The sequence below is a fragment of the Puma concolor genome, chromosome B2 (genome assembly GCF_028749965.1).
Source record: "Puma concolor isolate L17-30 chromosome B2, mPumCon1.1.hap2, whole genome shotgun sequence".
Taxonomy (NCBI): Eukaryota; Metazoa; Chordata; class Mammalia; order Carnivora; family Felidae; genus Puma; species Puma concolor.
In genome coordinates, this window is record NC_141671.1 from 92,276,670 (window position 1) to 92,294,346 (window position 17,677).

General features: G+C 33.7%; 1 protein-coding gene across 3 annotated transcripts in view; it reads right to left on the bottom strand.

Moving 5' to 3' along the window:
- The window catches only part of ASCC3 (activating signal cointegrator 1 complex subunit 3), a 373,037-nt gene that overhangs the window by 162,912 nt on the left and 192,448 nt on the right, over positions 1-17,677 (bottom strand). For all 3 annotated transcript variants that reach the window (XM_086707498.1, XM_025925165.2, XM_086707497.1), the window contains exon 14: positions 9,268-9,402. In XM_086707498.1, coding sequence (XP_086563624.1) covers positions 9,268-9,402 — 135 coding nt within the window. The remainder of the gene's footprint in view (positions 1-9,267; positions 9,403-17,677) is intronic.

The window sequence follows — 17,677 nt, forward strand, 5'->3', positions numbered from 1 at the left end:
ATCTGTAATCCCTTTTATTTTCTATATGAGTAATCAATCAATTTCAATCCCTTTTCACTCTCTCTTGAAGAGTTGCCACAAAATACAAACATATCACTTCCACCTTGAAAATAATATGTCTACCCATCTGGGTACTCCTTCATATTTCCTAGATTATCATCCCTTTTACTTATATAAATTCACTTCTCAAAATCAATGCCTGTACTTGGATTTTCTATTCTTACACTCATCAGCCAACTTAATCTATTTTTTGCTCTCCACTATGTGAACAGCAGCAACAACAACAAAAGCTCTAAATAATGTCACCAATATCTTCCATCTCGCTAAATACAATGATTATTTTGCAGCCCTCATATTACTTGACCACTCACAGCAGCACTCAGTATAGATGATCACTTCCTTCTCTTTGAAACACTCTTTCCTTGGCCTCTAGGACAGTATATTCCCCTGGATTAGGACAATGTCTTAGAGGGTCCCTTGTTGGCTCATTCTCCTCTATCTAATCATTAAATATTAGAATTCCTCGAAACTGATCCTGTATTCTATTGCCACTCACATCCACTCCCATGGTTTTCCCACTCCAAAATGGACTGTGCTTCTGATATACCAGACTCATATCTATCCAATACTTATTCTACATCTCTAAGTATCTAGGCACTGAAAACTCAGCATATCCAAACAGAATTCAAGATCTGCACCCTTTCCTCCAAACTAACTCTTCTCCACTCTTCTTTTCCTTCACAAATGACCCAACTACCTACACCACAACGCAAGCCAAACATCTTTTAGAAGCCAGAAAACTTCTAGATCTCTTCCTCAATCATCCATATCTTATTAATCACCAAGTCCTAGCAATTTTGTTTCTCAAATATTCCCCAGTGAATCCACATCTTCAACTGGTCTTCCCAATACCCTCTTAGAGCCTTGCCTGCATGTATAATGATCTTATTAATAACACAAATCTGATGATCATACCCCCTTCCTTCCTCAACTCTGCTAATAATAATCCATTGTTTTTAAGATAAAACAGCAAATCTGTAACATGATTTACAAAGTCCTCATGATCTGGTCTTCGCCTATAACATAGATTCATCTTATGCCACAAACATGCCATTTGCCACTCTCCATCATCTTCTATATTTTATTCATTTTGACTTTTATTCACTTCCTTCAATGTGCTATTGCTTTTCTGCTGTCAGAACCTTTTCCTAGAACATTCTTCTGCTGTCCTTTGCTTTGTGACCTCCTAACCTTCGAATCTCAGCTTCAATGTCACTTTCTCAGCCAAGCCTTCTCTAATGTCATAAGTCTAGATCAGATCCCCTAATTTTATTTCCCCATAGCAACTTTATCCCTTTTATTACACATGTAATTGAAATAAATTATTTAATTGGTTGATTAATCACTCTGTCCTTCCAGAACATAAACTCCATAAGAGTAAAGGAGCAGGTACTTCTTTCTTCCTAAATAGTTTCCATTCTCAATTAAAGCAGAGAGTATTAATCAGCTCCTTCAATAAGCCTTCCTGTATTACACGGGCCAGAACATAAAACCTTTATTTTCCAGATTTCTTGCAGTCAGGGTTCTTGATGTAAAAAAATCAATCCTGCTAATTAGATGCCCGTGTGCAAGATCTGGATGATGGAGGTTAAGAGAAAACTATCTTCCTGCTATTGTCTTTTCCTGGTAAGCAAGATCTTAGAAATGAGGGCTGAAAATTATAATAGATGTATCATATGCTCAAAATTTGGCTTTCCAGTGTGTTCATGAACATTGAAAAGACATGCATAGCAGCAGTTGTGGCTTCTCAACTTCTAGATCACTATCACAGTAGCTGGTTCTTCAATTCAACAGTTTCAGTGGTAGCCCCCTGACTTCTACTTCTCCAATCTTACCAACATTGGTAAGTACCTAATTTCTTGCAAGATTCTGTTCTATTTAAAATGCACTGAGAGTGGTTTGTTTCCTTTACTGAATCCTGACTGATACAACATGTGTCTTCCTCAATACACTCTAAACAGGTTGACAGAAGAGTTTACTTAGCTTGATACCTATTGATCTATCACAGTCACTGGCAACTAGCTTACATTCACTAAATATTCACTGAGTGGCCATCACTAAAAACAGTTTGAGGCTCATGGGTATATAATCAATTCACAATGACACAGACTAATCTAATTCCCCATAACCAATTTTCATATGTCATTCTGGCTGTGCTAATTGTTCACTTTAACTTAGGAGAAAGGAAGTAAATGTGCTCTGTCCATGTTATATCCCTTGAAAGATGGTCTTGGTTCCCACAGAGGCTACCCTGATATTACTACAACCTAATTTTATAGAAATAAGAGTATTCCAGAAATAGTACCTTAATTAGCAAAAGAGAAATCTCATCTAAAATTGCATTCTTTATATCCATTATACCCATTTGGCCATAAATGCTGAAATAACATCTAAAAAAAAAAATCACACTGTGAAATGTAATTTTGATCCTTAAATTTTATCAATATAAATCTCTGTATATCTAGAGATTTAATAATCTTAGTTATGTAATCTATATGTCTTTAGAGTGCTTCCCCTACTAAAGTATTTTCAAATGAGAGAACAACAATATTCCAATTAACATAGTTTTCCAAAACAGCATGGTTACTTAACAAGATATATAAATTTGTTGTAAGAAATTCATTCTATGCTTCTAAAATACATCTTCAAGTACATGAACAAAAATTACTGCAATCAGAATTTACTTAAAAGTAATAACAAAAGAAATCAGGAAAAAAAATCCAACGTTACTTTCTATGTCCCTTAAAAAGAGTCTTGTTTATTCAAAGTGAGCCATATATTAGACTACATTGATATGAACGCCTGGCCCACGGGATTTCCCCCTGCTTGAAGGAAAATGAGTCCTATTTTTCAGCACCCGAATTCTGGTCATATAACTTGTCTCTTCCACAATCTTCAAAAGCTTCTCAGTGCACATAAAGTCCAAACACTTAAGCATGTAATTTAAGGTCCTTCACATTCTGACCAAAATGTATGTGCCTGGCCCTTCATGCATCATACATAATAGTGAAAAGAGAACACTTTTCTATTTGTCCAAACAGATCCAGTGGTTTCCTTTGCTCACGTCCTCTTTCTTCTTTCCTTCAAATCCTCCTTACCCTTATTGCTGCATATTGAAATACAAGATCACTGTTTTGAATTAATCTACTTTTTTATGAATGGTTTGTTCTTCTCTTACATTACTGACCATATTTTGCTTTCCTTATGTATTATTTGTAAATCCACTGTGACACTATAACAACATCTGTGTCTTAATGATAGAGAAACTCCACCGTGTTCAGCTACTTATTTTCAATGGCACAGGAAATTTGATCAATTAAAATTGACATGTTAACTTAGAATTGGACGTATTGTATACTCTAAAATAATTGTTCTCAATAGGTATATAAAATTTAATTGAACTGCTGTTCATACTTTAAAATTCCCCTGCTGTTGGGTATTTATGTTGAGTTTTTTCATTATAATGTATTGGAATAAAACTCTTGGTTTATATTACTTTTCCTTTTAATATGTCCTTGGAAAGATTCCCAGGTTTAGAATTTCAAGGTTAAAGGATCCAGAAGGAAGCGCGGCTCTTAGCATATATTACCAAAAAAAAAAAAAAAATTCTTTTTAAAGGATTGAAAAGGTCACTGCCACAGAAAACCTAGGAATGTACCAAATCCTTGAATCATTTTTAGAAATGGGCATTCTCATTTTTAGCTTTTAAAGATTTATTTAGATTAAGAGTATACAGTCTGAATTTGCAAGATTTATCCAATAATTTTTTATTCTAATTTGCCTATTTTATTTCTTCTTTGCCCATTTACTTACTGAAAATTTTATGTTTTAGTTATTAAACTTAATAAGCGCACATATAAAGATGTAGATCCACATAAAAAGATGCAGTTACCAATATTTCCCCCAACCTGTTACTCCCTTTTACAATTCAAGGTATTATTTTTTGTTGTCCAAAAGCTAAAAATGTAAACGTTGTTACATCTGTCATTAGTTAAAGTTGTCATCTTCTCTTCCTTCAAAGTACATATGTAACCATTTACAGAGTGTCTACTGTGTATCAGGCAACGTATGTTACCTTACTTATTACAAAAACTTTAAGATCTAGGTATCATTGCCACTTCGTTCATGATGGAATTGTGGCTCAAGGAAATTGAAAAAGTTACAGTGCCTGAGTCCAGATTAATATTCAGGTCTGTGTGGATCCAAAGCCTTTATTGTACAAGAGTCTACTTCCCCTTGAAAACAGAATATTCGTGCTTTCCAAAATGCAATTAAACATTCAGTTCTATTTTTTAATTAATTTTCTTTGGTTTTATTTAAAAATATTAATACACTTTTGACATTCTTTCTATGTGGTTACAAGCAATTCTACAACAGTAGAATTACTATATTAACCTCCAAAAGGAAAGAGGTTGACATGGCTAAGGAAAGAATAAACTCTGAGAAAATAAATATTTTATGTATACTTAAAATTAAAAATAAGAGAAAGGGGGCTCTCAGGCACCTGCTACTGTCTTTAGCTAATAGATATCATCTATGCCAAGAGGAGAAAATTCTAATTTTATTTGGCTATACTAACTGTAAAACTGCTAAAGCAGAAATAAATACAGCTATTAAGTATCAGATAACTTATATCAAAGTCAAATTCCTTTAATTTAGGCAAAGGTTAAAGGTGACCTATTGGAAAAAAAACAAGGAAATAGTTGGTAGCTTTGGATAATAATAAAGAAGTCAAAAAAAATGACACTTGAAGTAGCTTGAGGGAACATATTGTTGGATTTTTCGTATTATTATTGGATTCATTATACTAAATATATTTAATAGATATTTCTAATAACTACATTCATGAGGCTTATTGTATGATAGACCATTTCTACGTATAAGAAAAACTCTTAATATCCCTAATATATGTAAAAAAAATCCAAGCACATATCACTACCCATAAATCAGAGAAATACTGCACAGGGGTGAGTGGAAATACCCATCCCACTACTAGAATATTTAAAGCCTGTTAAAAACTTGTCCCTAAGGAAAGAATTTATTTGGCTTAGATTGCAAGTGAAACAGAATCTGAAGATTCTAACTGAAATATTCATTCAACTTGAAATTAAATCATAATTGAAAATAATAGCTTAATAATGAAAATATCTGCATCCCTAACGATATACTTCTATAAATGTAAGCTGCTACTATTCCTTTAAGGTATGCTGTCGTACAGAAAATAGTGGTTTCTTAAGAAAGTGTCTTTGTGCAGGAGAGCAAAAAATACGCAGGGTAAATTAGGGAAAATTATTCATATTATTTACTATCCTTTCACCATTTTAAAATTTAGTTATTAAAACATATTTTTAAAAGTAGATTTTTATAATATGACATGTAACATTTTATCATTGTTCAGTTTCCAAAATAATTTCATATAGCATTCCATTTGTTTCTCATAGTTAACTACCAGAATAGGTGTTATTTACCCTATTATTATTCTATTTGATAGAACACAAAGTAAGTTTCAGAAATATTTAGGTGTTTGGGGCACCTGGGTGGTCAGTCGGTTAAGCATCTGACTCTTGGTTTCTGGCTCAGGTCATGATTTCACAGTTCTGAGTTTTAGCCCTGCATTGGGCTCTGTGCTGACAGTGTAGAGCCTGCTTGGGATTCTCTGCTTGTGCTGTCTCTGTCTCTAAATAAATAAATAAATAAATAAGGAGGAGGAGGAGGAGGAGGAGAAAAAATATTTATGTGTTTAAGGCCTCAGGGCTTCTAGAGGCCACATCAGAACCAGACCTTTTGTTAACGTGCCCTCTTGCTTTGGGCCTCATTAGGAATTCCTGATATACTACCTTCTCCATAGAGAGCCACAACTTCCATCTCCATAGGTTATGCTTAAGGTATACTTTCCTTTCCTTTCCCTATTTCTTTGTTTCAGTGGACAATTTGGAAATATAGTTGGTTTTTCATAGGGGGTTAAATTTTATATTAAAGATGGGAATGATATGAGGAGTCTAAAATATATTGTTACTTACTGGGAAGAAAAGAGTCATTTTTAGTTGTGGTTATGGCAAAAAATAGCCTTATTACACACACACACACACACACACACACACATACACACACACACACACACACACACAGAAAGAAAAGGAGAATACCTCCATGGAGTTTTACTTATTATTTATACAAATAAAGTTATACAGTGTTGAATAAAGCTGTAAAGAAATGCTTTTACAAACCATAATCGCTACATCAGGAATTGAGACGGTTACATTTAAACACTTAGGGGTAAAGTACTAGTGTGGCACAGTAGGGACTTAGCTGTATTTCCATTAACAGGAGTCATGAGGCTAAATTTCTATGTACCACCACAGCAAATTTACCTTCTAATTTTATTTTAATGTTCTGAGTACTTAATTTCCCATTTTTCGAAGAACATGGGAAGGAATATCTCCTCCCATCATGACAATAGCTCCACAGAATTGCTAGAATGTTAATACCATTCAAGTTCAAAAGGAACTTAAAGAAATAAGAAGCATACAACTAGCACTAGAAAAACAATCTAAAATTCTGGAGCTTTGATAAAGCATTCAGAAAGATTACTTTATCTTTTGTTATAAAATCATATCCACTGAAGAAGGGCCAGCTTTTTGAATCTCTCCTTAGCAGAAATGGGGGATATGGTCGGACTGAAGAAATGTTCTTCCATTTTATTAAAAACAAAAAACAAAGAAAAAGCCCTAAATGCTTTAGAAAGTCCCAGATTGGATTAGGTTTTGAATGCTTAGGATACAGAGTGGTAAAAAGGGCAGTCTTTGGAGTCAGACTGATTCCAATCATGGCTCTACTACTTGTTACATGGTCGTCTCTGAGAAAATTATTTCCAGTTTCAGTTACCTTATCTATAAAGTGGGGATAAGAATCTCTAAGGGACAGAATAGTGGTGCAGATCAAATGAGAAAATCAAAGTGAGGCTGTCTCTTATAATGTTTGTCTCAGAAGAACAAAAACAACAACAAAAAAAGTAATCTGGGGGTAACTACTATCAGCCAAACATTATATGAAAGGCTAGGAATATAATGATGAACAGGATAATGTTCCTTGAAAACATGTACTTTTTAATGAATGTTTGTGAATTTCATTTTTGTTTTAAAAAAATCCAATAACAATAGGTAGACTGGATGAAAATCAAATCAAATCAAAATATTTTTAAAAAGGTATAACAAAAATGATTTGAGATTTTCTAGTCTACTTAACTGTATTAAAACTTTGCATTTCTCCAGGTTTTTTTTTTTTTTTTTTAAGCATAATGACCTTTGAAACTATTTGGTGACAATGCCTTAATTAAACATTATTTGAAACTGTGTCTATATAAATTATTTTATATGGTTTCAATATTTCATGTTATTTTGTAATTACTTACACATATATCATATCAAGATATAATAAAAATACAGACTTACATCACAGGGTCTGTGAGGACTGAATGAGTTATCTATACAGCAATGAAAATGCCAGGCACAAGTAAACAGCTGATAAATATTAAGCACTATTACTGTAGAAATTAAATAATAAACTGACATTATTTACAATAGCAATAGCTCTCAGAACTGAGAGGTATGAATGAAGTAACCAGAAAGCCACAAGGTGGCTCTCAAGGCTTGGCTTTTAAACACAATCGAGTTGCTTTTTATTTCCAAAGAAATGAAAGAAGACTTATGAATGCCAACCTTTTTAAAGGCACTCATAAATTCATAATTAATAAATAACTGGAAGACTACAAAGCTGTTTAATAAGTGTTATATAATAGAAAATATTATTAAGCAGAAAAAAAATGAAGAAAATGAACACATTTTGTAGTTCTAAATTGAAAGAATCTGATGTTCAAAACAACTGACATCAGATTATCATATGCAGAATTTAAAATATCAACATAAAATGATGGCATTCATAGTGCAGTCATAACAATTAAGTACATCTTACTAACATGATAAATGTGAAAGTGTATATATAGTACAATATCTGGCAGCTAGCAGCTGTTTTGTAAATATCAGTTAAATCTTATGCATATAAAAAACTTTGAAGTTACTGTCATTTTATGTCCACTGAGTTTTTTATTTGAAAATTTATTTGAAAATTTTAATATTTTATTTGAAAATTTATTATCACAGCTTTAAATCTGGGCAAACATTTTCTGTAAAGGGCCTTGTATTTAGGCTTATTAGTGGGCTACACAGTCCTTGCAGCAACAATTCAATTCTCCCCTCATAGTGCAAAAAAAGGCAGCCATTGACAACAAAAGGAGTCCAGCTATTTTCTAATAAAACTTTAATTAAAAAAAAACAACAGGTGGCCAACTTTGGCCCTCAGGCTGTAGTCTATCCACTCTTGATCTAAATCATTATCTCACATAATTAAATGAAATCTGTGAAAATCCTAGATACTATCAATACTCAAATTACCTAGAGAGGTGCTTGTCAAACTGTTATGCACATAAAATCACCTGGGGATTGAGGTGACATGCAGATTATGGTTTGGTGAATCTGGTATGGGGCCTGAGGTTCTCTGCATTTCTAGAGGACCCAGGCTTTTTAGGTCCTTTGACCAAACACTGTGCAGCAAGGCATTTGTTGTAAAAATTTCGGGTCTCAAACTTTCACATACTTTTTTTTTTAAATCATATTTTTAAGTAATCACTCCACTCAATGTGGGACTTGAACTCACAACCTCGAGATCAAGAGTTGCATGCTCTACTGACTGAGTCAGCTAGGCGCCCCTAAACTTTCACATTCTCTTTTTAAGAGCTTTGGTTTGTGCAGTTTTCATGTGTTCATATTAACCTTAGAAATTAAAACTGAGAAATTAAAAAATAATAATGTTAGTTTTTTAAAATAATAATCCTATTAGATGTTAACATATTTTAGGGAACTTAACAATATTTTCTGTTTTAACTATATTTTAAAGAGTAGGACTAAACACAATTCTAATCATAGAGATAGAGGTGATAATTGTACACATTTGTGTACTTTTGGAAGTACATTATATCCTTTGGAAGATCCTTTGGAAGATCATTATATCAAGAGAAAAGGAAAGATTATAACATGATAAATATGTAAAATCAACTCCTTGGAAATTAAAGACCATAGATCTTTCATATATAAAATATCTGTAATATCTGGCACATTATATGCTTTTTTCTTGCCATCTTTTGTTTCCTACCTGTTTTTCTGCATGTCCATATTCAGTTCCTTGGGTAGGTAAAAAGCAGGAAATCTGACCACTATTTTTTGCTCTTTCTATTAGAGACATAGCTGTTCTTACAGTAGCATTTCGAGCATGCACAAACACCATCACCTAAAATAAAGGAAAACAGTTTATTTAATACTAAAATTCATTAAGAGACAGCTTAATACCAGTCTGAAAATCCCTATATATAAACTGTTAATTTTTCAAAATATAACCCCCAGTTTACGAATTCTCCAACATTTCCTTGTTTTAGAACAAAGTGTATATAGGATAAAGGCAAGTTAAATAAAATTCAATAATAAGGCTTTACACATTGTTAATCTATACATTGGCATAAGTCAGAACTGAAATTAATGGATTATATAAAGCATGGAATTTAATTTGTGCTTTTCTCTTTTGAAGACATGTTTCATGAGTACAATCATATATTATGGAGACAAGACTATAAAAATATACAAAAGCCTTATTTCCCCACAGTCAGTGAAATTTCCAGTATCGTAAAGATGTTTAAAGAAATTGAAAACAATAAAAACACTCTTCCTTGGACAAAATCATGTCTAAGAACAACCATTCAAAATAGAGTTTAGGGAACTGCTGAAGATGAAAATGCTTCTAGAGAGGCATCTGGAATTTTCTGTTGTTTTTTGACCTTCCTGTGGAATTACTCAAAAAGTGACTGTGGAAATCTGAATTAGAGGGAAGTCACGTATTTGGGTGCTTTGTCAAGGAGAAGTGGAAAAAAGTACTTTCAGGAACAGTCACCAGGCAGAATGTCAATGCAACTGAAGAATATAAGAGAGTGATGAACACTGTATCTGCTGCCTAGCAGTGCCTGCCTTCTCTCCTTCCTATCTTTTCTTCTTTGGCCTTTGGCTTCCATTTACTCCCACATTCAGCTGGATGCAGCCTTCCCAAAGAGCCATTAGTATAGCAAAAGTCATTTTTATTCTTTCATATGGACAACTGATCTTTTTGAATTTTATATGATGAAAATGTCAGGTAATTCTGACATTTTAATTATAGTCTGAAACATACAACCTAAGGACAATCAGCAGTGTGGGTGCTTTGGGTGAATTAAGACAAATTCTAACCCCAGCTTCCAACCAGAGACCTCTCAATCTCTCTGGAGTTACCATGGTATGCCCCGTAGGCCTCAACAACATGGAGGTCGTAATTCTTGCTTTTCCCTCAATATCTCTCCATATTTATCTCTTAATTATGTTTTCCCAGAGGCTAGAACTTTGGTCTTATTTTCATGGTACACATTTAGAAAAATATGCAACTGATTGGTTTTAGTCAGGGAAAGGATAGACTCATGCTAGCTTCCCTAAATAAAAGAGAAGGTCATTTTGATAATGAGTAAAAGTGAAAAGAGGAGGGAAGCCTGGGATCTGGCCAGAAAGGAGACAGATTGACAAAGATCTAGAGCACACAGTGTTTAATTTACCCATAATCATCTTACATCTACAATCCTGTCAAAGAAACTGTTCCATATATGGCACATCAATTAAAATTCAGAGTAGAGTAAAATCATAGTTAATAATCACCAAAGAAATTAGAATGCTTAAATTACTAATATTCTTTTGGAATGTGTTCAAAGTCAATGAGGGTAGATCATCTGGAGAAGACCCAAAGTTCCTCAATGAAAAACTCCTGAAGCGTTTAGAGACAATAAAACAAGTATCACAAGTCACCTAGAGAGATTTAACATTAGTTAATCACAGCCATTAAGGATATAAAGCTTCAGCTTTTATACTATGTCAGAGTTCTAACTTATGTGCTGATACTAATGTGTTTTTTAAAAAAATGTGATTATAAGAATCTCTCTAAAGAGCATACTAATAAAATTTATTTCAGTAACTTTCATGAATACTTGGAAAAGTCTTCTGTTTTCCTTATTTTCAACTACAAAAAACAAAAAAAAAAACAAAAAAAACAAATCTGATTTTGATAGGTTTGCTAGCTTTCTGGGGAAATGTCTTTATTTCATAGGATGTCAAGAGACTGTCATTTAAGCTCAGTGTAATATTTTTCAGCATTATTGACATAAGTTGTTTAATACTAAGTTAGACAGAAAATTCTGTTAACTATAATAAGCTTCACCAGTTCAGAATCTCTCATCTTCTACCATTCTGTCTCTTGTAAAAAGTTTTCCAGCCTGTTTCCAATTCTGTGTCTCCCTCTCTCTCTGCCCCTCCCCCGTTCATGCTCTGTCTCTCTCTCTGTCCCAAAAATAAATAAACATTGAAAAAAAAATTAAAAAAAAAAAAGAAGGGGCGCCTGGGTGGCGCAGTCAGTTAAGTGTCCGACTTCAGCCAGGTCACGATCTCGCGGTCCGTGAGTTCGAGCCCCGCGTCGGGCTCTGGGCTGATGGCTCAGAGCCTGGAGCCTGTTTCCAATTCTGTGTCTCCCTCTCTCTCTGCCCCTCCCCCGTTCATGCTCTGTCTCTCTCTGTCCCAAAAATAAATAAACATTGAAAAAAAAAAAAAGTTTTCCAACTGCGAGTTTCTTTTTAAAAAGTAAGGCAGATTTTCCCTCTTATATAAAATTAAGGTTTATCACACACACAGCTTCACTAACCCCTAACATTAAATTTAAGAAAATATCATTTAAAATGAAATTATTTTTAATTAATTAATTAATTCATTCAAATGTTTCTGAGAATTCTGAAAATTACTATCAAGCCCTGAGAAAACTGCAAAAAAGAGAGGCCAAAGTCCCTGCCCTCATAGAGATGACAATCTACTATGATGTATTTAGGCACAAAATATTTTTATGAAGTATTTAGCAGCCATGTATAATACTGTTAAAAGAAGAAATATAAAAATGAACAAGACATGGTCCCTTACGTAAAAGGCATGTACAATTTAAGGAGGCAGAGAAAACAGTGACACATGGAGTATGGATAACACAGGAATGCTAAACATGGAGCTGGTGGGTCTCCTTTGTTCATCCATTGCACTGTATTTACATAGTACCTACTGAGTACCAAACAATGTACTGAGCACCAGGGATACGATACATATGTTCCAAGGCTCAGAATGGCTATACTACTGTTGATGAGAAAGAATCACTAGTAATCAGCCCTACCTGGCTACAGAAGCAGGGTACAGGCTGGATGGAGTAGTACTTAAAATATTTATCCTTGGTAATTTTAGTGTGTTAGCTTGAAGAAGTATGTTCTCGTTCAAAAGTTTCTTACACTGAGTCCCAAGGACCTCTTCATCAGAATCACTGCTGGTGCTCATCAAAATAGATTTGAGTCCTCCCCTAAAACCAACTGAGTAAGAATATCTAGGGATGAGGTCTAAAAATTGAATTATTAACAACTTTTCAGATGACCACTGCACTACTGTGTGAAATTGGTTAATAATGACCACCAACTTAGTTTTCTTCTTCTGAGTTAAAACAAGTTTAAAAGGAAACATATACAAAACCACCACTACAGAGATGATTTTAAAAATTCCCTAATAACCTACGTTAATTTACCTATATAAATGAAATATTAGGAAATATGAAGGTATTTCATATAACCAGTATAGCCCCAAGATCATTTCCCAGATGGGTTTTTATAATGCAACCAGATTTCTATTCTCCATAATTCAAATGCCACATTATGTAAATCCTGTTGATATGAAGAACATAAGGGAAAATAAAATATGACCCTAAATCTTCATTAATTATTTCATTCTGACTTGTCAACTTATCATTTTGCAAATTATTTTCTACTGCAGCCAAGAGAAATATTAGTTACAACTTAAAGTGGCAATTTCTTTTTATTAAATGATCCATCACTCCTTGTTCAGTAAAATAAACTCTTTTTATTATTAAGAATTTTCTGTTTAGAGGCTCCAACAGAAGCCATTACAAGGTTTTAGGTCCTATAACATACTTGATTTTATGGTTTGTTAATTTGGTTAATTAATTTAAATAGACTCATATGAAAATTATAACAGAGAGGACAGCACTGTTTCATTTGGCAGAAATAACTCCAAATTAATCTTAAACACTACTGGTAACCAAACAGCAGTTAAATAGGCATATGCCATTAAAATAAGATTACAACAATAGATTCAAGCCAACAACATTGGTAAATTTTAATTGCTTTATAAAACAGTTTAAATTTTTACTTGACATTTGTTAGATTAATACATTTAAAAATATTATATTTGTTTTTAGTTTAAAAAGCCATTTATTTTAAATATACAAAATAAAATCAGTCCTGGACTAGGAAAGAAAGTGAATTTGAGTTCTGGCTCTGTTATTTGCTTTGCCAAAGATGTGTTCTTCACATGAGATGACGATTAAAAGTAATGAAAGAATGAAAGCTCAGATAAATCATCATTCAAAAAACTAGAATGCTTAGGTAACTCATATTGTTTTGGTGTATTCAAAGGAAAGAAGGACATGTTATTTGAAAAATTCCCCAAATTCTACTTTGAAGCATTATTAAAGAGCAATGTGATTTAGAAAAAACAAAAAAAATCTCTTCGATTCTTATTTCCTCCAGTCCACAGATAGTCACTAGTGTCATGGGATTATTATAAAAATAGAAGTATATAATGTCAGTGAAAACACTGCATTTAGTAAAGCAATAGTTCTCAAACTCTAGAATACTTCGAAATCACTCAGAAGGCTTATTATCCTCCACCACCCTTTCAGATTAAGTAGGTCTGGGGCAAGCCAAGACTTTGCATTTCCAACATGTTCCAAGGAGATGCTAACACTCTTTCTACAGGAACTTTAGAAAACTCTGTCAGAACTAGTTAGTATCAACACCACTGAAGGGGTAATAAACAATAAAATGAATTTGGCCTAAAAGGCTAAATGGTGAGATCAGTAAATGACTGTTATAAATTGACACCTATATTAACTATTTATTCCTCATTTATGCAAGTGTGTATGTATCCAACACCACACAAAATAATTTAAAAGACCACTTATCCTTTAACAACTTTTGTGAAGGTGTTGTGTAAGATGAATGGGAAGTAAAAAAAATAAAAGGAATATTTAAACCTGAGATTATCTGAAAACAGGAGGAAAGAGGGCAAGGATTAACTGTGAAATGTTGAATCAAAGACTGTTTCCTAGAAATTTCCACTAAGAAGGAAGACTGGGCAGGAAATATCTGAAAAACATAGACAACATGGCAGACAGATGTTCCATGGAAAATGTCGCTGAAGAATGACATTCTTTAATATAGGGTATTTGTTCTTGCAAGGGTTAAAGAATGAGGCCTCTGAGGGTGAGAAGTTTTATGTCCTAGACGTTTATACTTTCATTCTAACTGGCACAGCCTATAACGTGGCTTGCTCTCAATTCTTTCCAACTTTCTTAACCTGGATTCCTCAAGAGAATTAAGTCTTAATGACCTAAACAAATTCTGAAAGTGCATGGTCCCCACAACAGCAGCAGCAGCATCCCCTGTAACCCTATCAGAACTACAAACTAACAGCCCAATACCAGGTCTGAGTCAGTAACTCCAAAGATGGGGCCCAGCAACCTGGTTCAATAAGCCCTGCAGGTGATTTGGATGCATGTTGCATCAAAAGCTGAAAGCCCTGCATCAAGTCATCCATCCAACTGTAAGTTAAAAAACAAAAACAAAAACAAAAACAAAAACAAAAAACCCCTTCTCCTCCATCCATTTAGAACATTCCAAGATCTTTGGAAGGATGGAGAGCACAGTCAAATCATTTTCTGTGTTTTGTAGTTCTAACAGGGAGTGCCACAACAGATGCGTTTCAGATATATTTATGTAACACAAGAGCATGTAGGCACAAAATAGTTTTGATTGGCATGGCCATGTTACCATATCTGTGTTATCAGGTAAATGCAATTTTAAAAGGTCTGGTTCTGCAGGCTGTGTACCCAAGAGACATCTGTGGAGGGACGCTACAAGTAATTACAGAGTTCTCATTTTAGGCCTGCCAGTGCTGGACAGCTGAACACACTCAGATCATCTGAAGATCTTTTCACATCAGCACACAGTTTCTTCGTGTACTTTTTACATCTGCATTGTAATGTTACTTAGAAATACCATAACTTAATTAACCAGTCCTTGTCTGATGGACATTTATGTTGATTCCAATCTTTGTTATTTAAAGCAATGTTGTCAAATAACTGTTCACAAGCCATTTCACAAATTTGTGAATATATCTTTTGGATAATTTTATAGAGTGAAATTGTTGGGTCAAATATATATGACTATTCATTTAACTATTTCCTTTTTCTGAGTATTATCTATTTTATTATTGGAGATGTTTTTCTTATCAATTTGTTAGGCATTCTTTGTAGATGGAAGAAGATAATATGCTTTGTCTTTTTCTATGCTGCAAAAATTTTGTCCTAGTCTACACTTTATCTTTTGACTTTGTTTATGGAATCTTGTTTAGAATGGAAACAGTTATTTTTCTTAAATCTATCAGCATTTTTCTCTGTGGCTTCGGAGAAAATCATAGACAAGGATGTAAAAACAGACATAAACTTATTTATGTATGTATGTATGTATGTATGTATGTATTTATTTATTTAGAGAGTGCATGCATGCAAGTGGGTGAGGGGCAGAGAGAGGGAAAGAGAGAATCCCAGGCAGGCTCTGCACTGTCAGTGCAGAGCCCGATGTGGGGCTCGAAGTCACAAACCGTGAAATCATGACCTGAGCCAAAGTTGGACACTTAACAGACTAAGCCACCCAGGTGTCCCAGTCATAAACTTTTGAAAAGGTGGTGAACTTCAGTAGCACTGTGTGGCTCTGGTAATCCAATAGTAGGCACAAACATCACTGGATTTTGCTGTCACAAATACAGACACACAGATCTGAAGGATGTCCATAATACAGTGCTAAGTGGAAAAAAAAAAACACATTGAAGAACAATTTTCATAGTATTATTCTAAGTATATATGTAAAGGATGTATGTGTGTTTAAAATTAGAGCTCTAGATGGACACCCACCAACTTAAATACCTCCCAATATGAAAATGGGAGTGGGGAGGATAAAAAGATGTTTCCTTTGTATACTCTGTATTGTTTGTCCTACCCACTGAAATAAGCCCTTTTACAATGAAATATAGAAATTATATTGAACAGGAGAAATGATCAACGATGGCAATGAGATTATAAGAGTATATATACAGGGGTGCCTGGGTGGCTCAATTGGTTATGGATCTGATTCTTGGTTTCAGCTCAGGTCATGATCCCAGGGTTGCGGGACTGAGCTCCACTGAGCTGAGCGTGGAGTCTGCTTAAGATTCTCTCTCTGCACCTCTCTCTCTCTCAAAAATAAATAAACATTTTAAAAAGAAGAGTACACGTATAATATACTACTGTACTAGTATATTTGATATGATTATTTTATTGCTAAGGAATTTATGGTGTCAAAGTAAAAACTTGAAGGAAACATATTTAACAATGTACTTACAAGGTCAGTGATGGTGGTACTTCTGATCTAAGTGACAAATTTATTTATTTAGTTATTTAGAGTACCTGGAAATGCTTTAAGAAAAAAAGACAGGTATTCTTGTAGAAGAAAATAAATAGCATTTCAAGGTAAAGTATACAGAGGTCAAAGGTACAGAGAATAAATCTAAAGGGTGGTAAATACAGATTTTTGGCAGAAACAGACATATGGACACAGGAGCAGGAATATCTGGAAAAGCAAAATACAACCTCATTATAAAATATATATTAAGATAAAAAATTGATTCAAGACTCAGAAAAAAAATGATACCACTAAAAGTGTGTACTTAAAAAATATTTTTGTGTTAGAGAAAGTTTTTAAACTGAATAGAGAGAAGGCTATCATTGTGCAAAATGTGGATTTTTATAAAGAAATATCTATCATATATGATGATAAAGAAAATATGACTCAAGGAAGTATTTAAAAGACAACAGTAGACAAAAGATAGGAAAAGCCAGAGATGATTTTATCATTGTAAACTGATACTATAACGAACAGCAAAAAAATTTAAAGGGTGGGGTTAATTCGAAACAGGGGGGTGCTCTGTTTTTTATGAAGAGTCGAGATGAGCAAAAGAGTAGAGAGGTATTCCTAAGAATGAGTATGACAGTTGGAGACAGATCTTATAAAAGGGAACTTTGATTTAAACATTTTAAAATATAGCTTTGCAGCCACTGAACTGCTTGAAAAGTTAGTACAAGTTCATAAAACTTCTTTAAGAAAAATAAAAGAAGCCTTTTACCTAATGTGGGGAGATGGATGTTACTGATATGGTTAAATTAAAATAAAAATTTCCCTGATGCTTCCACATATAAGAGATATATTATTCTCTTGAGCATCTAACGAATTCATGTGCTCCTCCTCTTAAACATTTATCACTGACTACCTTTTATTTTTAGTTATTTTTATGCTTGACATAGCACC